Raw genomic sequence first — 22,624 nt, forward strand, 5'->3', positions numbered from 1 at the left:
GGGTTCTGGGTCTTTCCTTCTTTGTTTTGGGCAGGAGGGCTGCTCCCAGTGGCTGCTAATGGTCTTGGAGGGTCTCTCCCCATCTGTCTCTTTGGGTGTCTCCATATCTCTGTCTCTTCCTCCATCTCAGTCTCCCTGTCTCTGTTTCTTAGCTTAAGGCCCTCTGATTTTCTGTGTCTCTCTAGCTGGGTCACTCCCTGCATCTCTGAGCCCTAGCTGGGGGCAGGGATGGGAACTGGAACAACAGGTGGCCCTCCCAGAATAGCCCGCTTTTCTGGGGCCTGGGGAGGGGACGAGAGGGAGGAGGGGCTGCCATCTCCCGGCCCTTCCCACCTTCCCCTCCCAGTGGCTCTGCAGGGTGTGGGGCCGTAACTATGGGAGGGGACGTCCTCTGCTCTGGGCTAGGTCTGCTGACCCAACGCTAGCCCCGCCCCTCCCCCGGGGCTTTGGAGCCACGCAGGAAATGCTGACACAGCATTCTGGCCCCAGAATAGGACCCTGGAGAGCAGGGTCCGGTTTCCTGGGAGAGAGGAACAAACAGCTGGGGCTGGTAGTGAAGGATGGGGACAGCTGGGAAGGGGCCTAGCTTCAGCTGAGGCTCTCTCCCCAGCCCCAGTCCCTCAGCAGACACCATGGGTTGGGCCCTCCCCAGCCCTAATAAGACCATGGCCATGGCCAATGGCCCTTGAACTGTTGCTCTAAACCAGGCCCCGTGCCCTGGGCCTCTGCCTCCTGAGACATCTAATTATATCCTCGCTGCCCTGTCTTCTGAGGTAGGGTCCTATCTTTATCTCCCTGAGAGATTTGAGGGAAACCAAGGCCCGAATGGTAGAATCACTCACCCAAGGTCAAGGCCAGGAAGTGGCATCTCTGGATGCCCCTGGTGCCCAGCCCCATTGCCTTCACCAGAGCAAAACTGGGCCCAGACTTACCAAAGTAGTCAGTGTTAGGGTTCTGGAGGCTTGGCCCTAGAATCTCTCCACCCCAGACTGGGTCAGTTTTTCTGAGTGTTACTGAGCTTGTGGTGGATTTCTCAAAACTTTTTGGAGGCTGGGCTCGGTGGCTCATGCCTGTAATCCCAGCACTTTGGGAGGCCAAGGTGGGTGGATCACTTGAGGTCAGGAGTTTGAGACCAGCCTGGCGAACATGGTGAAACCCTGTCTCTACTAAAAATACAAAAAAATATTGGCCAGGTGTGGTGGTGCATGCCTGTAATCATAGCTACTCAGGAGGCTGAAGTGGGAGGATTGCTTGAACCTGGGAGGCAGAGCTTGCATTGAGTCGAGATTGTGCCACTGCACACTCCAGCCTGGGTGACAGGGCAAGACTCCGTCTCAGAATAAAAAACCTTTTGGACCCCATCCCACCCATAAGAAATATATTCTGTTGGCCGGGTGCGGTGGCTCACGCCTGTAATCCCAGCACTTTGGGAGGCCGAGGTGGGCGGATCATGAGGTCAGGAGATCGAGACCATCCTGACGAACACGGTGAAACTCTGTCTCTATTAAAAATACAAAAAATTAGCTGGGCGTGGTGGTGGGCACCTGTAGTCCTAGCTTCTTGGGAGGCTGAGGCAGGAGAATGGCGTGAACCCGGGAGGTGACAGAGCTTGCAGTGAGTGCAGATCGCGCCACTGCACTCCCACCTGGGCAACAGAGTGAGACTCCGTCTCAAAAAAAAAAATATATATATATATATATATTCTGTCTTACAACTCAGTACATTCACACATGCATAGACATGATTAAAAATCAACTTTATTGAGGTGTAATTGACCTTCAATACATTTTACCTATTTTATGTGTTCAATAAGTGTTTTTTTTTTTTTTTTTTGAGACAGAGTTTCACTCTTGTTGCCTAGGTTGGAGTGCAATGGCGTGATCGCAGCTCACTGCAACCTCTGCCTCCTGGGTTCAAGCAATTCTTCTGCCTTAGCCCCCTGAGTAGCTGGGGTTACAGGCATGTGCCACCAAGCCTGGCTAATTTTTTGTATTTTTAGTAGAGATGGGGCTTCACCATGTTGGCCAGGCTGGTCTCGAACTCCTGACCTCAGGCGATCCACCCATCGCATGAGCCATCGCGCAAGCCATCGCGCCCGGCCTTTTTTTTTTTTTTTTTTTTTTTTTTTTTTTAAGACAATGTCTCAATCTGTTGCCCAGGCTGGAGTACAGTGGTTCAATGGTTGGTTCAATGCAACCTCCACTTCCCAGGCTCCAGTGATCCTCCTACCTCAGCCTCCCGAGTAGCTGGGACTATATGTGCGTAGCACCATGCTTGGCTAATTTGTAAAATTGTAGAGGTGAGGTCTCACTATATTGCCCAGGCTGGTCTCGAACTCCTGGCTCAAGAAATCCTCCGGCCTTGGCCTCCCAAAGTTTTGAGATTATAGGCATGAGCCACTGTGCCCAGCCTTTCTTCTTTCACTCAGCATAATCTTTTTGACATTCATCCACGTAGCGTGTATTGAGTTTGTTGCTTTTTGTTGCCGAGTAATATTCCACTGTGCAACTATACTGTGGTGTGTTTATCAGTTCACCTGCTGATGGACATTTGAATCGTCTCCAATTTTTACTATTATGGACAACACAGGACCTGTGACCATTCACACATACCTATTTTTAACTGAAATAAGTCTCATAAAATGTAGATGGCCCCTGAAGCATGATGTGCACACTGTTATTTTCTATTCTTGCTCCATTTTGCTTCATTTGGTTAAGCGCGATAGCCACAGCCCCGCCGACAAACTGATTTCACTTCCCTTTGGTGGGTGGTGACCTCTACCCCTACCCAGGCTGGGGCTTCTCAAACCCTGGCCCAAGTTAGTAGCTCCTGGGGTCTGGTTAAGAGTACACATTCCCTGCTGACCCCAAATCAGGCTCATGACAGTGGTAGGGGACTGGGCCAGCAGGGAAGCTACATTTTTAACCAGAACCCTCCTCCCTCCTTCATTTTTTTTTTTTTTTTTTTTTTTTTTTAAGATAGAGTCTTGCTCTATAGCCCAGGCTGGAGTGCAGTGGCATGATCTCGGCTCACTACAACCTCCACCTCCCGGGTTCAAGCGATTCTCCTGTCTCAGCCTCCAGAGTAGCTGGGATTACAGGCATGCACCACTACATCCAGCTAATTTTTGTACTTTTAGTAGAGATGGGGTTTCACTATGTTGGCCAGGCTGGTCTCGAACTCCTGACCTGAAGTGATCCACCCACCTTGTTGGATCCCAAAGTGCTGGGATTACAGGAATGAGCCACTGCGCTTGGCCTCCCTTCATTCTAATTCAGGAAAAGTTTGAGAATCAATGCGGTAACAATTAGGCCATCTGTCTCCGCTTTGCATCCTGGCTTTGCCATTTGCCTGCTTCCTAATTTGGGGCTAGTGATTTTTAGTTTTCTGTCTGAGCCTCAGGGTTCTCATCTGGAAAATGGGGACAATAATATATACCATAGCCAGACCCCATGGCTTACACCTGTAATCCCTTCTCTTTGGGAGGCTGAAGCAGGAGGACTGCTTGAGGCCAGGTGTTCAAGAACAGCCTGGGCAACATAGGCAGACCTTGTCTTTACAAAAAATGTTAAACTTTAGCTGGGCGTGGCAATGTGCACCTGTAGTCCCAGGTACTCAGGAGGCTGAGGTGGGCAGATCACTCGAAACCAGGAGTTGGAGGCTGCAGTGAGCTGTGATCTTGCCACTGCACTCCACCCTGGGCAACAGAGCAAGACCCCGTGTCTATGAAAATATGTATATTTTAAATTAGCTGGGCATGGTGGCATGAGCCTGCAGTCATAGCTTCTCAGGAAGCTGAATGGAGAGGATCACTCAGCCTAAGAGTCCGAGGCTGCAGTGAGCTATGATCGTACCACTGCACTCCATCCCGGGAGACAGAGTGAGACCCAGTCTCTTAAAAAAATTTTTTTTCAAGGGACCCATGCAAGTATCTCTCTGACCTCATCTCCTCCCTGTTTTCCTCTCCCCACTGCGGCCACCATCCTGCTCTGTCTCCTGTGCTGGTCCTCAACACCCCAGCACCCACCAGCCAGAGACCTTGGCCCAGACTCCCTCCTCTTCCCCCAGAGATGAGCAGGCCTGATTCCTTCTTGTTATTTGGACAAGGCTCAACTCAAATGTCACCTCCTTGGAGAGGCTGTCACTTCACTCCCTCACTGATCTCATCCCCATCCCAAAAGCCACTCTCTTACATCAGCCTGGGTTATTTTTTCCATAACACCTATCACTGACATTAACACTACATATTAATTCACCTGTTTATTGCCTGTCTCCATCATGAGGATTTAAGCTCCCTGAGGGCAGTGTTTTTTTTTTTTTTTCTTTTGAGACACGGTCTCAATCTGTCTCAGGGGCCCCAGGGAGGTGGGGCTTGATCATGACTCACTGCAGCCTAGATTTCCCGGACTTGGCAGTCCTCCCACCTCAGCCTCCCGAGTAGCAGGGACTACAGGAGTGTACCACCATGCCCGGCTAATTTTTAATTTTTAACTTTTGTAGAGATGGGGGTCTCATTATGTTGCCCAGGCTGGTCTTGAACTCCTGGGCTCAAGCAATCCTTCCGCCTCAGCCTCCCAAACTGTTGAGATTTACAGGTGCGAACCACCGCGTCCAACCAGGGCAGGGATCTTGATCTCGTTTACTTTATTCTCTGCTCTGTATTCAGTGCCTAGAACAGCACCTGGCCCATGGCAGAGGGTCAATCAGGGTCTGTTAAATGAGTGTAAGACCCACAGCATAAGGCCTGGGAGCCAGTAAAGTGCTTAATAAATACAGGCTATACCATTACTATGTTTTTTTGTTTTGTTTTGTTTTGTTGTTGTTGTTGTTTTTGAGATGGAGTTTTGCCCAGGCTGGAGTTTTGCTCTTGTTTCCCAGCTGGAGTGCAATGGCGTGATCTCTGGTCACTGCAATCTCCACCTCCCAGGCTCAAGCGATTCTCCTGCCTCAGCCTCCCGAGTAGCTGGGATTACAGGCATACGCCACCACGCCTGGCTAATTTTTTGTATTTTTAGTAGAGACAGGGTTTCTCCATGTTGGTCAGGCTGGTCTCGAACTTCTGACCTCAGGTGATCCACCCACCTCGGCCTCCCAAGGTGCTGGGATTACAGGCGTGAACCACTGTGCCCAGCTATTTTTGGTTTTGTTTGTTTGTTTTTGAGATGGAGTCTCGCTTTGTCGCCTAGGCTGGAATGCAATGGCTTGATCTCAGCTCCCTGCAACCTCTGCCTCCTGGGTTCAAGCGATTCTCCTGGCTCAGACTCCCGAGTAGCTGGAACTACAGGCGTGCACCACCGCACCATGCTACTTTTTGTATTATTTTGTAGAGACGGGGTTTCACCGTGTTGGCCAGGCTGGTCTTGAACTCCTGACCTCAAGTGATCCACCTCCTCGGCCTCCCAAAGTGCTGGGATTGCAGGTGGGAACTACCACGCCTGGACTCAATACTGTCCTTTATGATACTTCCAGGATCCAGCCCAGGCTCTCACGTTGCATTCAGGTGCCATTAGAAAGCAGTCTATAAATAAGATAAAATAGCAGTCTATTATTAAAACAACACGCAAAAGAGAGAATTTAGAGAAAGATGAGCTTAAAAAGCAATTTAACTTGAGCAATTTTCCACCTTCCAGTGGATCACTTTGCAGACCCCACTTGGAAGGCCTCTGGAGCCAGTTGGACACAGGTTCAAATCCCAGCTCCTCCTGTTACCAACTGTGTTGGCCTTGGTCCATCCATATCCCACTTTGAGCCTCAGTTTCCCCATTTTAAAATGGGGATAGGCCAGGCACAACAGCTCATGCCTGTAGTCCCAGCTACTCAGGAGGCTGAGGCAACAGGATTGCTTGAGCCCAGGAGGTCAAAGTTGCAGTGAGCTATAATTTACACCACTTCACTCCAGCCTGGGTGACACAGCAAGACCCTGTCTCTAAAAATAAAAATAAATGGGATGATTACTTGAGGTCAGGAGTTCGAGAGCAGCCTGGCCAACATGGTGAAACCCTGTCTCTACTAAAAATATAAAAATTAGCCAGGCGTGGTGGTGCATGCTTGTAATTTCAGCTATTTGGGAGGCTGAGGCAGGAGAATCGCTTGAACCCAGGAGGTGGAGGCTGCAGCGAGCTGAGATTGCAACACTGTGCTCCAGCCTGGGCAACAGAGACTGTTTCAAATAAATAAATAAATAAATAATAAAAAATAAAATAAAGGGATGACACTGGCTTGTATCTCAAGGAGTTGTCAGGAGCAGGTAGAGGGCTTGGGTGGGTGGATCTTGTTCATCACTGTCTTTTTCATAAGGACAAGGGTGGGAGGAGGGGCCTGTGGTCTGCAGTGTCTGTGGTATCCGGGCCAGGCACCCCTGGAGACCCTGCCCCTCGGTTCCGCAGGATGATGAGGTGGTCCTGCAGTGCAGCGCCACTGTGCTCAAGGAGCAGCTCAAGCTCTGCCTGGCCGCCGAGGGTTTCGGTAACCGCCTGTGCTTCCTGGAGCCCACCAGCAACGCCCAGGTCTGTGCAGGAGGGAGAGGGGCCTGGGGACACGGGGGTCTGAAGGGGCAGAGAATCTGGGGTCCAAAGAAGAGGGTTCTGGGAGTCTGAAAGGAGGTGCTGACAGGAGAGAAAGTGAGGAGGGAGGCTAAGAGGGGCTACCTGAGGTGGGGAGGGGTGGGGGTTCTGGGGTGTTGGAGGGGATCCCTGTGTGCACAGAGGTGTGGTAGGCCAGGGCGGGGGCTGCTGATCCAGAACGTTCTTTGGCAGGTGGCTGAGTAGGTAGAAAGCCTCGAGTTTAAGGGGAGGTGGCCTGAGAGTCCAGAAGAAGGGCTGGTTGGGGAACAGGGGTCTCAGGAGGGAGGAGCAGGGAAATTGAGGGATGGGTGGGGAGGTGGGGAGCGGGGGCGGGGCGGGATGAGGCAAAGGACCTGGACGAGGAGGAGGGGTCTGCGATGTGTTATTTTTTATTTTTAAATTTTTTTCAAGTAACAAGACTGAATCATTACAGGGTGTTTTAGGGGGAAGGAGGCCCTTGGTGGGGACGGGGGAGGATGGGACAGGGCCTGAGATGCGGAGGGTGTAGGGCATCTGACGGGGGTGGGGGCTTGAGGGTCTTAGATAGTGGGGTCTGAGGGAAGGTGATTCCTGAGTCCAAGCCCAGGAATTCTGAGGGTGGGGACAGCTGGAGTCTGAGAGGGCAGGGGATCAAGGGGCCGAGGACCTTGGATCCAAGGCAAAGGGGCCTGGAGGGTCAGGGGACACCCGCAGGGGGCTGACTGGGGAGACTGGGGGCTGACAGGTAGAAGGAGCCTGGGGTCTGAAAGGAGGAGACCTGGGGGAGGGGCTGGCAGACCGCGGGATGTGGAATCTGATGCAGGGGAAGTTTCAGAGTCTGAGCGAGTGGGGTCGGAGGAGCAGAGTCTTGAGTTTAGGAGTCGGAGGGTGGGGGACGGAACTGAGGAGGGAGTATAAGATTGGGCGCCCTTCTGTGTCTGTGAAGCAGAGTTCAGAGGTGTTTGAGGGAAAAGGCAGGAGCAAGGACTGTCTGATGGTGGAGGCGGGAGGTGGGGCTTCCTTGGGGTTGGAGGGATGTGGGGTCATCTGCAGAGGAGGACACAGAACAGGAGATTCCTGTCCTTGGAGCAGGGTCAGTGTGTCTCAGGGCGGAGGTATGGGGCTGAGGCTTCCTATGAGATCAGGTGGGACACGGGTTAGTGGGGAGGGTTAGGGTCAGGAAAGCTTCTAAGAAGTCTGGGCGGGGCTGAGGTGTTTGAGGGAGGAGGCACAGAAGAGTGTTTTCATGATGTTGGTCTAGATTCAGGGGTGGCAGAGGGCAGGGCCTTCCTGTGGGGTGGGAGTGGGGTCTGGTGTCTCAGGAATGTGGGTATTCAGACTAGGGGAGGGAGTGTGGCAGAGAATGGTGCTTGGGGGGTCTTCCGGCCCCTCACTCACATCCCCCCTCCCACTCCAGAATGTGCCCCCTGATCTGGCCATCTGTTGCTTCGTCCTGGAGCAGTCCCTGTCCGTGCGAGCCCTGCAGGAGATGCTGGCCAACACGGTGGAGGCCGGCGTGGAGGTGAGGACCCCACCTGGGGGTGGGCGGGGTGGCAGGGATGGGTGAGAGGACCTGGGGGTCGTTTAGGGCACGGTGGCAAGGATGAGTGAGAGGATCCGGGGGTCGCTTACCATGTGCTCTTCTTCCTGTCTCTGCCCTGCCCCCCACAGGCCCTCAATTTGGATAAGTGGGTAGGTCTGGCCTTGGATGTCACCTGTCCTTCCACCCCTCCTGACCCCAGGCAGGCCCGTCTCTTGGGCCCACGCCCTGCACACAGGGACTGGAGGGTCCTCCCCCACCCCAGTTGTCGGGGGCTGTGGAGCCCAGAACAGGCCAGACAGGAAGGAAGGAAGGGGATGGGGGCTTCTGAGCCCCTGTCCCCGACGCCTGCTCCTTTCTCCTCGTTCCAGTCCTTTCCCCCAACCCTGATCCCAGCTTGTCTCCGCATGGGACCTCTCCCCCACCTCCCCTATCCCCAGCGTGAGTCCCTCTGGTCCAGGAGTGGGTCCACCATGTGATCACCTGGCCCCATCACATGGTGCCCCCATGGCGAGCTCGGAGCGTGGGCATGTGACAGCCATGATGGGAGGCATGGTGACATCGAGCAGTCAGATGTCCGCCCCAAGGCCCGGGTTGGGGACCTTGTGCTGGGGAGGGGCGGCTGTCTTAGCACTGTGGGTGATGTTCACCTATGGAACAACTGCTAGGCCTGTCCCGGAGCACACGGGCTGCAGCTCAGCGTGTTGCGGGAGGTCAGAGCAGAAGGGTCGAAGTCCACAGGACATGAGACCTTGGGGCTGTCCTCAGGGTCTCCAGGAAACTAGAAGACTCCTGAGTGAGTCTTCCTGAGTGATTTCCAGCCAAGGTGAAGGCAGCAGAGAGGACAGAGTGGGCCTTGGGGAATATAAAATGCTTCATCCATAGGCATCTCAGAGACATTGTCCCCGCTTCCATAAATGCGGAAACTGAAGCAGGGAGTCCTGTGAGAGTCTGAGTTGAGGCTGTTTTACCTCCAGGCCTGAGCATGGCGTTTCACAGGGAGCATCTTGTCACCTGTGACTAGGTCAAACTTCTTGGGGATCTGGAGAGTCTGGGGGTCTGTGCTTATTCTGTTCCCTCCTTCCCCCTGCAGTCATCCCAGGGCGGGGGACACAGGACGCTCCTGTATGGCCATGCCATCTTACTCCGGCACGCACACAGCCGCATGGTGAGTGCAACCTCGGTGGGCTTGGGCAGGGGCCAGGACTTGCAGGGCCTGCTAGAAAGAGACTGACCTCCATCTACAACCCTAGTATCTGAGCTGCCTCACCACCTCCCGCTCCATGACTGACAAGCTGGCCTTCGATGTGGGACTGCAGGAGGATGCAATAGGTACAGCGGCTGGAGGGGGTGGGGGTGTGAAGGGGACCCCGCAGCAGGGATTCAGGGGGTAGAAGGTCTGCAGAACGCCGAGGCAAGCATGAGACTACCCTGGGGACATGAATGGGGGCTTCGTAGCAGAGAGTCTGCGACACAGTCCAGACAGGGAGACTTACATACACATTGGGGAGCGCTAGGCAGAGAGTCTGAAGTCAGGAACGGGGAATGTTGGGCAGAGAGTTGGTGGCAGTGATAGAGTTGTGGGCTAAGGGCCCGGGAGGCTCAGTGGCTGGGAGAGCCCTGGGGAAGAGCATTCTGAGAAGCCATCATTCTGACAACCACCCCCATTCCCTCCCCACCCATAGGAGAGGCTTGCTGGTGGACCACGCACCCAGCCTCCAAGCAGAGGTCTGAAGGAGAAAAGGTCCGTGTTGGGGATGACATCATCCTTGTCAGTGTCTCTTCTGAACGCTACCTGGTGAGCCATTGCGGTTCCTCCTGCTCCCAGGTCTGGGGGCACATGGGATGGTCCCTCATCTTCTCACCATGGGTTTGCCTGGCTGATCTCCCACCCCCAAGGTCCTGACTCACAATTTCCCGTTTCCTGACCCCTGGCATCCAGTTTTCTGATTTCTGACCTCCCATTGCCCAACTTGATCATTTCCTGATCTGTGATCTCTGATGACTCTGTCTCCCATCTCGTTTCCGGGTATCCACCCTTGATTTCTGGCCTCTGACGCTGGGACTCTCGCCTACCCCTGCAATCGTCTCTGACTGCCGCATCCTGGTGGCCCCCAGCACCTGTCGACTGCCAGCGGGGAGCTCCAGGTTGACGCTTCCTTCATGCAGACGCTGTGGAACATGAACCCCATCTGCTCCCGCTGCGAAGAGGGTGAGGTCTCCAGACCTCCGGCCCCTAAACGGAGACGCCCCCAAAACAGACCCTTAGTGTTGCCCTTCAGGCATACCCAAATGGAACCTTGGAACCTAACCCCAAACCCAGATCTCCAAATTATGGCTCTCACACTTAGATCTCCAGCTGACCCCAAATCCAGACCCCCAGAGCTCAGACCCCCCCAAACCCCAAACTAAATATGAGGCTCCCAAACTTAGACCCCGAAGTATTAGCCCCCAAGACTCCTAAACTCAGGTTCAAATCTTAAAACCTCAAGTTTAAAGCTTGTGGCTGGGGCCAGGGCGGTGGCTCATGCCTGTAATCCCAGCACTTTGGGAGGCCGAGGTGGGTGGATCACGAGGTCAGGAGATCAAGACCATCCTGGCTAACACAGTGAAACCCTGTCTACTAAAAACACAAAAAATTAGCCGGGCGAGGTGGCGGGCGCCTGTAGTCCCAGCTACTTGGGAGGCCGAGGCAGGAGAATGGCGTGAACTGGGAGGCGGAGCTTGCAGTGAGCCAAGATCACGCCACAGCACTCCAACCTGGGCGACAGGGCAAGACTCCATCTCAAAAAAAAAAAACAAAAAAAGCCTGTAATCCCAGCACTTTGGGAGGCCGAGACGGGCGGATCACGAGGTCAGGAGATCAAGACCATCCTGGCTAACACGGTGAAACCCCATCTCTACTAAAAAATACAAAAAAAAACTAGCCGGGCGAGGTGGCGGGTGCCTGTAGTCCCAGCTACTTGGGAGGCTGAGGCAGGAGAATGGCGTAAACCCGGGAGGCGGAGCTTGCAGTGAGCTGAGATCCGGCCACTGCACTCCAGCCTGGGCGACAGAGCCAGACTCCCTCTCAAAAAAAAAAAAAAAAAAAAAAAAAAAAAAAAAAAAACTTGTGACCAGGCATGGTGGCTCACACATGTAATCTCAGCACTTTGGGAGGCCAAGGCAGGTGGATCACCTAAGTTCAGGAGTTTGAGACCAGCCTGGCCAACATGGCAAAACCCCATCTTTATTAAAAACACAAAAGTTAGCTGGGTGTGGTGGCGTGTGCCTGTAATCCCGCCTACTCAGGAGGGTGAGGCAGGAGAATTGCTGGAACCTGGGTGGTGGAGGCTGCAGTGAGCAGAGATCGTGACACTGTACTGCAGCCTGGGTGACAGAGCCAGACTCGGTCTCAGAAAAAAAAAAAAAAAATTAAAACTCCTTAGACAATAAGCATAGACTGTAATCTCAGCCCCTCAAACCCAGACCCCCAAATTCAACCTCAGATCCCCAAACCAAGACTCCAATCTTCAGCTCTCCAACCTCAGACTTCCAAACTTCAATTTCAAATCTCAAAAACCAAAGTCCACCAAAGCAAACTCCCAATTCAGATTCCAATGCTAAGACTCCAGGCATGGCCCAATATTTTGACCCCAAGTCTCATACCCTAAACTTCAGAGTCCTAAACCAGACCCACACTGGGACTCAAACCACAGATGGTTTTGACCCTCAAACTCAGACCGTGAAACTCAGACCCATCAATTTCTAACTACAAAGCTCAGATCGCTCCTACCTCATACCCCCAAAACTCAGACTTCCAAACCCTAGATTATGACCTCAGATCCCCAACCTCACCTTCCAGCTTCTGGCCTCCAAAATCAATACTCAAGGCCAGGCGTGGTGCCCTGTAATCCCAGCACTTTGGGAGGCCAAGGGGGGGTGGATCACTTGAGATCAGGAGTTTGAGACCACCCTGGGCCAACATGGCAAAACCCCATCTCTACTAAAAATACAAAACTTGGCTGGGCATGGTGGCGGGCGGCTGTAGCTCCAGCTACTTGGGAGGCTGAGGCAAGAGAATTGCTTGAACCTGGGAGGCAGAGGTTGCAGTGAGCCAAGATTGCGCCACTGCACTGCAGCCTGGGCAACAGAGCAAAACTGTGTCTTAAAAACAAAACTAAACAAAATGAAACAAAAAACCCTCAAAATTCAGGCCCTACTCCAGAACCCAGCCTCAGACCCAACCATCACCCTTCTAAACCCAGACGCCAAACCTCAACCCTAGAACGTAGACTCTAATACCAGTGAACATTAGACCTCCACCTTTGACCACACACGCACTCTGACCCCAACCTCAAAAGTCTAAACTCAGAACCTTAAATCACAGACTTACAACTCCCCCAACCTCAGCTCTGCAGACCCAGACCCCCCAAATTAGGTGCCCAGCTTCAGACCCCAAGTTTCATATCCCCACTTCAGGCCTCAACCTTGGCCCGAAAATACTCTGAATCTCAGACCTCCAACTGCAAAACCCCAAACCCAGCCCTCAGTTTCCCCCAGGGGAGGAGCCGGGCCCCTGACTTCATCTTGGCTCCTGGGTCTTCCTGGGGCTCCAGCCTCCCATTGACCACCTTCCCTTGCTCCTCTCCAGGCTTCGTGACAGGAGGTCACGTCCTCCGCCTCTTTCATGGACATATGGATGAGTGTCTGACCATTTCCCCTGCTGACAGTGACGACCAGCGCAGGTCTGGCCTACAGACAAGAGAGCCCGGGGTCTAGGGGCGGAGGTGGAGGGCTGGGACCCTATGAGCAGGATTAGAAACCAGATTCTGGGGAGCTGAACCCTTGACTTCACTCTCTCCTCTGTCCCCAGACTTGTCTACTATGAGGGGGGAGCTGTGTGCACCCACGCCCGCTCCCTCTGGAGGCTGGAGCCCCTGAGAATCAGGTAGGGTGGGGAAGGTGGGGTCTCCGGGCAGCCTGGGGGGAGAGAAAAGGTCTTGAGGGAAGATCTGATAAAGAGACTGAAAGGTCTCCAGGGAAAATCAGAGCAGCCTGAGAGAGAGATGAGAATCTTGGCCAGGCGTGGTGACTTCATGCCTGTAATCTCGGCACTTTGGGAGGCTGAGGCGAGGGGATCACTGGAGGCCAGAAGTTCAAAACAAGCCTGGGCAGCATCATGAGACCCCCATCTCTGCAAAAAGAAAGAAAGAAAGAGAGAGAGAGAGGAAGAAAGGAAGAAAGGAAAGAAAAAGAATTAGCCGGGTGTGGTGGTGTGCACCTTTAGCCTCAGCTACTTTGTGGGGCTGAGGTGGGAGGATGACTTGAGCCCAGGGGGTCAAGGCTGCAGTGAGCTGAGACCTTGCCACTGTACTCCAGCCTGGGTGACAGAGCAAGTTCCTGTCTCAAACAAACAAACAAAACAAAACCAAAAATAAGCCAAGTGCGGTGGCTCACGCCTGTAATTCCAGCACTTTGGGAGGCCGAGGCAGGTGAATCACTTGAGGTCGGGAGTTCCAGACCAGGCTGACTAACATGGTAAAAACCCTGTCTCTACTAAAAATACAAAAATTAGCTTGGTGTGGTGGTGGGCACCTGTAATCCTTGCTACTGGGGAGGCTTAGGCAGGAGAATCCCTTGAACCCAGGAGGTGGCGGTTACAGTGAGCTGTGATTGCAGCATTGCACTCCAGCCTGGGCGACAGAGCGAGACTCCATCTTAAAAAAATACAAAAACAAAGGCCAAGCACGATGGCTCTCACCTGTAATCCCAGCACTTTGGGAAGCTGAGATGGGTGGATCATTTGAGGTCAGGAGTTCAAGACCAGCCTCACCAACATGATGAAACCGTGTCTCCACTAAAAATACAAAAATTAGCCGGGCGGTAGTGGTGCGCACCTGTGATCCCAGCTTCTCGGGAGGCTGAGGCAGGAGAATCACTTGAGCCTGGGAGGCAGAGGTTGCAACGAGGTGAGATCGTGCCACTGCACTCCAGCCTGGGCAACAGAGTGAGACCCTGCCTCAAAAAAAAAAAAAAAAAAAACAAAACCCAAAAACAAGCAAGCAAAACAAAAACAAAAAAGGAAGTCTCTCTGGAGTCCTTTGGGAAAAGGAGGTTTGGGGGGTTTTCGAGGGAGAGATTGGGGGTCCGGAGTAAAACAATGGGGGAATTTAGGGGTCTGGAAAAATGAGGGCACTGAAGATATTTGGGAAGCCCTGAGGAAGCTGTGAAGGCCTGAGAGAGGATTGGGGTTCCTAAGGGAGGACTAGTGGTCCTAATTAAGATTTAGGGGCCCTATAAAAGGTTTGAGGAACACTGGAAGAGGGTTCGGGGCTTGAGAAGGTTTGGACCAAGACTGTAATGTCCAGTCCAGGTGCGGTGGCTCACACCTGTAATCCCAGCACTTTGGGAGCCCGAGGCAGAGGATTGCTTTAGCCCTGAAGTTTGAGATCAGCTTGGGCAACATAGCAAGACCTGGTACCTGTAAAAAAAAAAAAAAAAAGAAAAAGAAGAAAAGGCCGTAATGTCCATGGGAGACCTGGGGGGTCCTCTGACTCCCCTGGCCCTCACCCTCCACAGCTGGAGTGGGAGCCACCTACGCTGGGGCCAGCCACTCCGAGTCCGGCATGTCACCACCGGGCGGTACCTGGCACTCACCGAGGACCAGGGCCTGGTGGTGGTTGACGCCAGCAAGGCCCATACCAAGGCTACGTCCTTCTGCTTCCGCATCTCCAAGGTCAGTGGGGTTTGTGGCGCCCTCCCTCACCTGCAGCCCCTAATCCCAGCCCAGCCTGCACTCTGCAGTCCCTCAGGGGGGCCTCCCCTGCTAAACACACAGGCAGAGGAGGCTGACCTGTGTCCCCTGCCCCTGCAGGAGAAGCTGGATGTGGCCCCCAAGCGGGATGTGGAAGGCATGGGCCCCCCTGAGATCAAGTACGGGGAGTCACTGTGCTTTGTGCAGCATGTGGCCTCAGGACTGTGGCTCACCTATGCCGCTCCAGACCCCAAGGCCCTGAGGCTCGGCGTGCTCAAGAAGAAGGTGGGTGTAATGCCAGCTACTCAGGAGGCTGAGGTGGGAGAATCACTTGAGCCCAGCAGGTCAAGGCTGCAGTGAGCCGTGATCACACCACTGCACTCCAGCCTGGGTGACAGGCTGAGGGGTGGTGCTTGAGCCTTTGGGAGTTTGAGGATGAGACCGAGAGAAAGACAAAGACTGGGAGAGAAACTGAGACTGAGAGAAATAGCAAAAAAAAGACAAAGGGATATATCTAGAGAGAGAGAGAGAGAGAACAGAAATCTATAGACAGAGATAGGGAAAGGCAGAGATAAAGAGGCATGGAAACAGAGAAATAGAGAAAGATAGAGACAGAGAAACAGAGACACGGCTGGGCGCTGGGCGTGGTGGCTCACGCCTGTAATCCCAGCACGTTGGGAGGCCCAGGCAAGTGAATCACCTAAGGTCAGGAGTTGTCTGAGACCAGCCTGGCCAACATGGTGAAATCCTGTTTCTACTAAAAATACAAAAATTATCCAGGTGTGGTGTCAGGTGAGTGTAATCCCAGCTACTCAGGAGGCTGAGGCAGGAGAATCACTTGAACCCAGGAGGTGGAGGTTGGGAGTGAGCCAAGATTGTGCCATTGCACTCCAGCTTGGCTGACAAGAGTGAAACTCTATCTCAAAAAAACAAAAACAAAAACAAAAAACAGAGATAGAGTGAGAAAAGATGGATAATCACCGACTGTGAATAACGGTCAGCAAACAATTACTGAGTACCCAAGTTTTTCTGGTTGTGTGTATAGAAAATAGACGAAGTGTAAAGACCTGTTCCCTGCCCTCCCCATGCTCAGAAATTGTGAACAAACTGTCTTTAGTGTAGTACATAGTTTTACAATTAAGGAGTGGGAAAACTATTTTTGGCAGAGGGAACAGCATGTGCAAAGGTCCTGAGGTTAGCGTGAGCTTGGCTTATTGCAGTAGCAGAAAGAAGCCACAGTGTGGCTGAAGCAGGGTGAGCAACAGGTGAGTAGTGGTTGGTGAGAAAAGAGAGGGGATGGGAAAAACTTGTGTGAGGCCTTGTGGGCCTTGGGAGAGGTCTAGTCTTTGTTTGTTTGTTTTTTGTGCAGATGAGGTCTCACTATGTTACCCAGGCTGGTCTCAAACTCCTGGGGCTCAAGTGATCCTCCTGCCTCAGCCTCCCAAAGTGCTGAGATTAAAGCATGAGGCACTGCTCCTGGCCAGGTTCTAGTTTTTATCCTGAGTGAGATGGGCTCATGGGAGATTTTGAGCAGGGCAGGGAGGTGACCTGATGCAGGATCACAGAGTTCTTAGGCTGTCTCTGGGAACAGACTATGGTCGGGGGACAAAGCCAGAGCAGGGAGACCACAGAAGAGACTGCTGTGATGTTCCAAATGGGAGATGACAGTGAACAGGACCAGGATGGGGACTGTGGAGTTGGGAAAAGTCATAGATTCTGGTGGGGTTCTGAGGGTAGAGCCAACAGGATTTGCTGGCAGATTGGCTGTGGGGTGAGAGAAGGGGAGGGGTTGAGGTTGATGCCATGATTTTTGCCCCAAGCAACTGGAAGGATGGAAGTCCTGAAACAGCCTCATTGTCTGGAGTATCACCTGAGGTTTGTGGTCTCACGGCCACAGAGAACAAGGATGCGGACACACAAAGAGTGAGGTTAAGAGGGGGAAGTTTAATAGGCGAAAGAAGGAGCTCTGTATTGCAGAGAAGTGTCCCAGAAAAATGGGTTGAAATGCAGGGGGTTCCACGGCGAAATGCAGGGGGCTTTACAGATGAGCTGGTGGGGAGGTGGTGTCTGATTTACCTAGGGTGCAAAAGACTGGTTGGACCAGTTGTGCCATTTGCATAGGGCACAAATTTCTGGCTGCCTCCATCCTACGTTTTTATTGTACAAGCAGGTCCTCTGTCCAAGGTGTGCCATGCTGCCCATTCCTTTACTGTACATGTGGTAAAATACATACATACATACATACATACATACATACATAAAGGGAAGAAGGGGCCTCCATGTTGGACATGCCTAGCCCCAGGTGTTCCTTGGCACATTCCCCCATGCAAGCTTCTAGCTTGCTTATCTATGTTTGTAGCTCGATTTTTCAGGCTGCTCTTTGTTAGAAAAGAAATGGTTTTGGGGGCTGCTTTTCATTAGAAAGGAAATTCTGCTGAGGACTCTGTTGCCCTTACTCTCTACCTAAATAATTTCTTTCTACCTCTTGTATCAGTGCCATCAACCAAGTTAGGGGACAGTCAGTGTTGGCTCAAAAGGACAGGGATCTTAGGCTTTACTGCCAGTGCCTAGAACAGAGCCACTTACTACAGCCTTGCTGAATGGACAAGTAGGAAGCCTTGGGGAGGCACCCGTTTGCAAAAACAGGCCTGTAGTTGAGTACATGAGCTGAGGGCATAGAGACGGGGCCTGGGCCATGTCCAAAGTGGGGACACTTGAGCATCATCAACAGGTGGATGGTATTTACAGCCACAGACTGGATGAGTTCTGGGGAGGTCAGCTCGGGGCGAAGCTGGCAGCTGTGATGGTCTCACCTCGTGGAAAGGTGGTCTGGCATTCTGTCTGCGACATGCTCAGTTTGGGGGCTGTTAGAGCTTTCTGGTCAGGGGGAATGTTAAGTCAGCAGTAGGTACAGGTGGAAGGGGTCTGGCCTGGAGACAGAGACAGGAAGGAGATAGGGATAGAGAGATGGAGAGGGAGAGGCAGGGACAGAGGTGAGAGAGATAGACGGAGAGACAAAGACAGACAAGACCAAAGACAGAGACAGAGAGACAGAGAGGAGAGAGAGAATCAAAGACACGGAGGAGACAGATGACAGGGGACAGAAAAATGAGAAGGAATTTGCAGTGAGATTCTGCAGAGCAGGGAGGAGGGGGCAAGTGCAGAACTCAAGTCTGGAGAGAGGTCTTGGGGGCATGGCTCTAGGCCCACTCCAGATGTCTATCCGCCCACTCCTAGGCCATGCTGCACCAGGAAGGCCACATGGACGACGCACTGTCACTGACCCGCTGCCAGCAGGAGGAGTCCCAGGCTGCCCGCATGATCCACAGCACCAATGGCCTGTACAACCAGTTCATCAAGTGAGCGACCTGCCTTCCCTGCTCGGGTGACTCCGGGCATCCATGCACCTGGCCTTTTTCATCTCTACCTCTGATGCCCACACCCTTGTCTAACATATACATGGGCCAAGGGCAGTGGCTCACACCTGTAATCCCAAGACTTTGGGAGGCCAAGGCAGGAGGATCGCTTGAGCCCAGGAGCTTGAGACCAGCCTGGGCAACGTAGGGAGACCCTGCCTCTACCAAAAAAAAAAAAAAAAAAAAAAAAAATTATGCTGGGCGCAGTGGCTCACGCCTGTAATCCTAGCACTTTGAGAGGCTGGGGCAGGCAGATCGCTTGAGCCCAGGAGTTCAAGACCAGCCTGAGCAACATAGTGAAACCCTGTCTCTATAAAGAAATTACAAAAAATTTGCCAGGTGTGGTGGCACGTGCCTGTAGTCCCAGCTACATGGGAGGCTGAGGAGGGAGGATTGCTTGAGCCAGGGGGGCAGAGGCTGCAGTGAGCCACTATACTCCAGCTTCAACGACAGAGTGAGACCCTTCTCAAAAATTAATAATGATAACATACACATGACCCCTTACCTCTAAACTCCTGACCTCTGTACACTTGACCCGTAATCTGACCTTGACAACCATGATCACATTCCTGATCATCACCCAACTTTCACACCCCTGACACCCAAAGCCTGGACCCTGGACCTCTCCATCCCTGAGTTCCGGGACCTCCCTCTACCTACACAGGATCGAGTCCCAGTCCCAGCTCTGCCCTTGGCCATTGTGTGACCTCGGACCAATGCTTTTCCCTCTCGGTCTCAGTCTCCCCCTCTGTAAAACGGGTGGGTCTGGGGGAGTCTTGCGGGAGTGAGGTTGCGGCAGTTAGCGCTCCCGGCCCTGGCTGACAGCTGCGAGGTCCCTATAGGAGCCTGGACAGCTTCAGCGGGAAGCCACGGGGCTCGGGGCCGCCGGCTGGCACGGCGCTGCCCATCGAGGGCGTTATCCTGAGCCTGCAGGACCTCATCATCTACTTCGAGCCGCCCTCCGAGGACTTGCAGCATGAGGAGAAGCAGAGCAAGCTGCGAAGCCTGCGCAACCGCCAGAGTCTCTTCCAGGAGGAGGTGAGGATGCGACGAGGGCGGAGCGCGGCCTATGGGCCCAGTGGGCGGGACCACTGAGGGGCGGGACCACTGAGGGGCGGGACCACTGAGGGGCGGGACCACTGGGGGTGGGGCCACTCAGGGGCGGGGCCACGGCACTTGGCGGGGCAGGGCCTGAGGGACCTGGGGAAGTAGGGTCTGAGAAGGGGGCGGGGCAGGAGGAGGAGCCAGACAGGAACCCCAGCCAGTGAGAACACGAGGTGGCAGTGCCTTGGGGAGGGGCGGGCCTGCTGCGCTAGTGGGCACGACCTGTGGGAAGGGACGGGCGTATTGCCGAAAAGGGGGCGGGGCCTGGAGAGAAGGATGGAACAAAATAGGTGAGGGGCGGGGCCTGAGTGAAGCTCAGGGATAGGGTGAGGCCCGGGGAGGTGAGGCCAGGGGTGGGGCCAGAGGTCGGAGGTAGGGGTGCCGACTCAGCGGGCGGGGTCTGCTGGCGCGGGGTCTGCGGGGTGGGCGGACAGAACCAGGGTGGGGTATGGGAAGTGAGGGGCCAGAAATAGATCTTTGGGCATTAGGGAGAGGAGGCCAGCTGTGAACAAAACAGAAAAAAAATCTCTGTCCTTATGGAGTTGACACAGCAGGGAGAGACAGGAGATCAATAAAATAAATAAGTAAATTATATGGCATATTAGATGGTAATAACTGCTAAAGAGAAAAATTCAGCAGGTAAGGGGTAGGGAGTGTTGGGGTTTGCAGTTTAAGACAGAGCCGTCAGGCAGGGTGACCTGGAGGAAGAGAGGAAGCCATGTGCAAAGGCCACGAGGTGGGAGCGTGTTTGGCATGTTCCACAGTCAGGTGGTGATAGGAGCAGGGAGGCTTGGGTGGGGGAGTGGGAGGAGATGAGGGCAGAGAGGTGACGAGGGCCAGGCCTTGGTGAGGACTTTGGCTTTGGGAGCTACAGGAGGTTTTGGTCCTCTACAGTCACAGCTAGTTAGTGGCAGAGCCGGTCAGTGTGATGCCACTTTGGTTGTGTTCTCCACTTTGAGGCACTGCTCCTCTCACTACCGATCTGGGCCCCAGGATGCAAACACAACAATTGTTTTGTTTTGTTTTGTTTTTTGAGACAGAGTCTCTCTCTGTCACCCAGGCTGGAGTGCAGTGGTGTGATCTTGGCTCACTGCAACCTCCACCTCCCGGGTTCAAATGATTCTCCTGCCTCAGCCTCCCGAGTAGCTGAAACTACAGGTGTGAGCCACCACGCCTGGCTAATTTTTGTATTTTTAGTAGAGATGGGGTTTCACCATGTTGGCCAGGCTCATCTCCAACTCCTGACCTCAGGTGATGCGCTGGCCTCAGCCTCCCAAAGAGCTAGGATTACAGGCATGAGCCACTGCACCCAGACAGTTTTGTCCTTTTCGTTGATTTCAGTGTTTATAATGTCTCCCAAGTGTAGTGCTGAAGTGCTGTCTAGCTTTCCTAAGCGCAAGAAAGCTGTGATGTGCCTTACTGAGAAAATATATGTTAGATAAGCTTACTTAAGGCACGAGTGATAGTACTATTGGCTGTGAATTTAATGTTAATGACTCAACCATGTAGACTAAATAACTGTCTTTAAACAGAAACATTCAAAACAAGGTTACGTAATAAGTGGTTGATGAAAATGCTGTCATAGACTCACAGGGACTCCCTGTATTTCCCCTAGAAGCAGTGGTTCGGTATTTGATAATTCAGTGTTCGTAATGACTTTATAGAACGTAACTATGAATAACGAGAATTGATTGTATATGTTTTATGTACTTTTCTGTATGTATATTATGATTCACAATAAAATAAGAAAAAAGATTAAAATATAAAAAAAAAAAGAAAGAAAAGATAAAGTGAGAAAAATCTTTCTGATGGTTGGTGTGGAGAGTGAACTGGGTCAATTACGACCAGGAGTGGGGTTCCTGGAAGTGAGTAGGATGGAGAGAAAAGTGCAGGAAGGGGAAGCATAAACTCAGTCCTGATGTTAATAGGGACTGAATTATCATGGACTGAATCTCATGTTGGGGATAGAGTCAGAGAGGACGAGAACAGGTATGGGGAGCCAAAGAAGAGAGGAGAGCGAGGGGACTGATTGGGAATATGAAACCGAAGGGGCTGGTTTAGATCTGGGAACACACCGTCACTAGTTGTTGATGGAATAGAATTAGTGAATCCAAGACAGACAAGGAAGAGAGGGACTGGGTCTCCTATTGTGACTCTTCTTATTTTCCTCATCCTAGGGGATGCTCTCCCTGGTCCTGAATTGCATTGACCGCCTAAATGTCTACACCACCGCTGCCCACTTTGCCGAGTTTGCAGGGGAGGAGGCAGCCGAGTCCTGGAAAGAGATTGTGAATCTTCTTTATGAACTCCTGGGTAGGGGGTCCCAGTCCTGACTCCCCCGAGAACACCCCAGATCCCCAGTCCTATTGGATCTGACACCTTTTCCCCCCTCAGCTTCTCTGATCCGTGGCAATCGTAGCAACTGTGCCCTCTTCTCCACAAACTTGGACTGGCTGGTCAGCAAGCTGGATCGGCTGGAGGCCTCATCTGGTAGGAGAACCCCAGGGAGTGGGACAGAGGCTTGTGGGAGAGGATGACCATGGCGGCTTCACCTCTCATTCTGGGCACCCTGGCAGGCATCCTGGAGGTCCTGTACTGTGTCCTCATTGAGAGTCCAGAGGTTCTGAACATCATCCAGGAGAATCACATCAAGTCCATCATCTCCCTCCTGGACAAGCATGGGAGGAACCACAAGGTTGGCCCCTCACCCGTGACCTCTCATTCTCTGAACTCTGAACGCTGACCTCTCCCCGGGACCCCAGAACTCCACTCACTCCCTCACTTCCCTCCTCCATCTCATCTCTCACCTGTACATCACTCCCACTGGCTTTCATCTCAAGACGGGGGTCTCAAACAATGGCTTTTAAGTTGATTCTGGGCCACAGATATGCCTGGTTAGATCTCTGAAATGTTTTTTGTTTTTGTTTTTGTTTTTGTTTTTGTTTTTGAGACAGAGTCTCGCACTGTCTCCCAGGCTGGAGTGCAGTGGTGTGATCTTGGCTCACTGCAACCTCCACCTCCTGGGTTCAAACAATTCTCCTGCCTCAGCCTCCCGAGTAGCTGGGACTACAGGCACATGCCACCACGCCCGGCTAATTTTTGTATTTGTTTTTTTTAGTAGAGATGGGGTTTCACAATGTTGGCCAGGATGGTCTTGATCTCTTGGATTCGTGATCCACCCACCTCAGCCTCCCAAAGTGCTAGGATTACAGGCGTGAGCCACAGGCGCCTGGCTGTTTTCTGTTTTTTTTTTTTTTTTTTTTTTTTTTTTTTTTTTTTTTGAGAT

At 52.7% G+C, this 22,624-nt stretch overlaps 2 protein-coding genes across 23 annotated transcripts in view; one reads left to right on the plus strand and one right to left on the minus strand.

Moving 5' to 3' along the window:
* YIF1B (Yip1 interacting factor homolog B, membrane trafficking protein) overlaps window positions 1-22,624 on the minus strand; it is a 287,798-nt gene that overhangs the window by 198,280 nt on the left and 66,894 nt on the right. The window contains exon 1 of one of the 20 annotated variants that reach the window (XM_050769182.1): window positions 12,533-12,536. The exons of 15 other annotated variants lie outside the window; for them this stretch is intronic. The gene's annotated coding sequence lies outside the window, so the exon portion shown is untranslated. 4 more of the 20 variants (XM_050769164.1, XM_050769169.1, XM_050769148.1 and 1 more) reach the window with 4 other exon arrangements.
* RYR1 (ryanodine receptor 1) overlaps window positions 1-22,624 on the plus strand; it is a 158,547-nt gene that overhangs the window by 711 nt on the left and 135,212 nt on the right. For all 3 annotated transcript variants that reach the window (XM_050768867.1, XM_050768868.1, XM_050768869.1), the window contains exons 2-16: window positions 6,387-6,506; window positions 7,960-8,064; window positions 9,176-9,250; window positions 9,336-9,414; window positions 9,768-9,880; window positions 10,201-10,294; window positions 12,716-12,809; window positions 12,938-13,012; window positions 14,644-14,800; window positions 14,939-15,103; window positions 18,056-18,177; window positions 19,077-19,272; window positions 21,516-21,651; window positions 21,733-21,828; window positions 21,915-22,033. In XM_050768867.1, coding sequence (XP_050624824.1) covers window positions 6,387-6,506; window positions 7,960-8,064; window positions 9,176-9,250; window positions 9,336-9,414; window positions 9,768-9,880; window positions 10,201-10,294; window positions 12,716-12,809; window positions 12,938-13,012; window positions 14,644-14,800; window positions 14,939-15,103; window positions 18,056-18,177; window positions 19,077-19,272; window positions 21,516-21,651; window positions 21,733-21,828; window positions 21,915-22,033 — 1,746 coding nt within the window. The remainder of the gene's footprint in view (window positions 1-6,386; window positions 6,507-7,959; window positions 8,065-9,175; window positions 9,251-9,335; window positions 9,415-9,767; window positions 9,881-10,200; window positions 10,295-12,715; window positions 12,810-12,937; window positions 13,013-14,643; window positions 14,801-14,938; window positions 15,104-18,055; window positions 18,178-19,076; window positions 19,273-21,515; window positions 21,652-21,732; window positions 21,829-21,914; window positions 22,034-22,624) is intronic.

Source organism: Macaca thibetana, chromosome 19 (genome assembly GCF_024542745.1).
Source record: "Macaca thibetana thibetana isolate TM-01 chromosome 19, ASM2454274v1, whole genome shotgun sequence".
NCBI lineage: Eukaryota > Metazoa > Chordata > Mammalia > Primates > Cercopithecidae > Macaca > Macaca thibetana.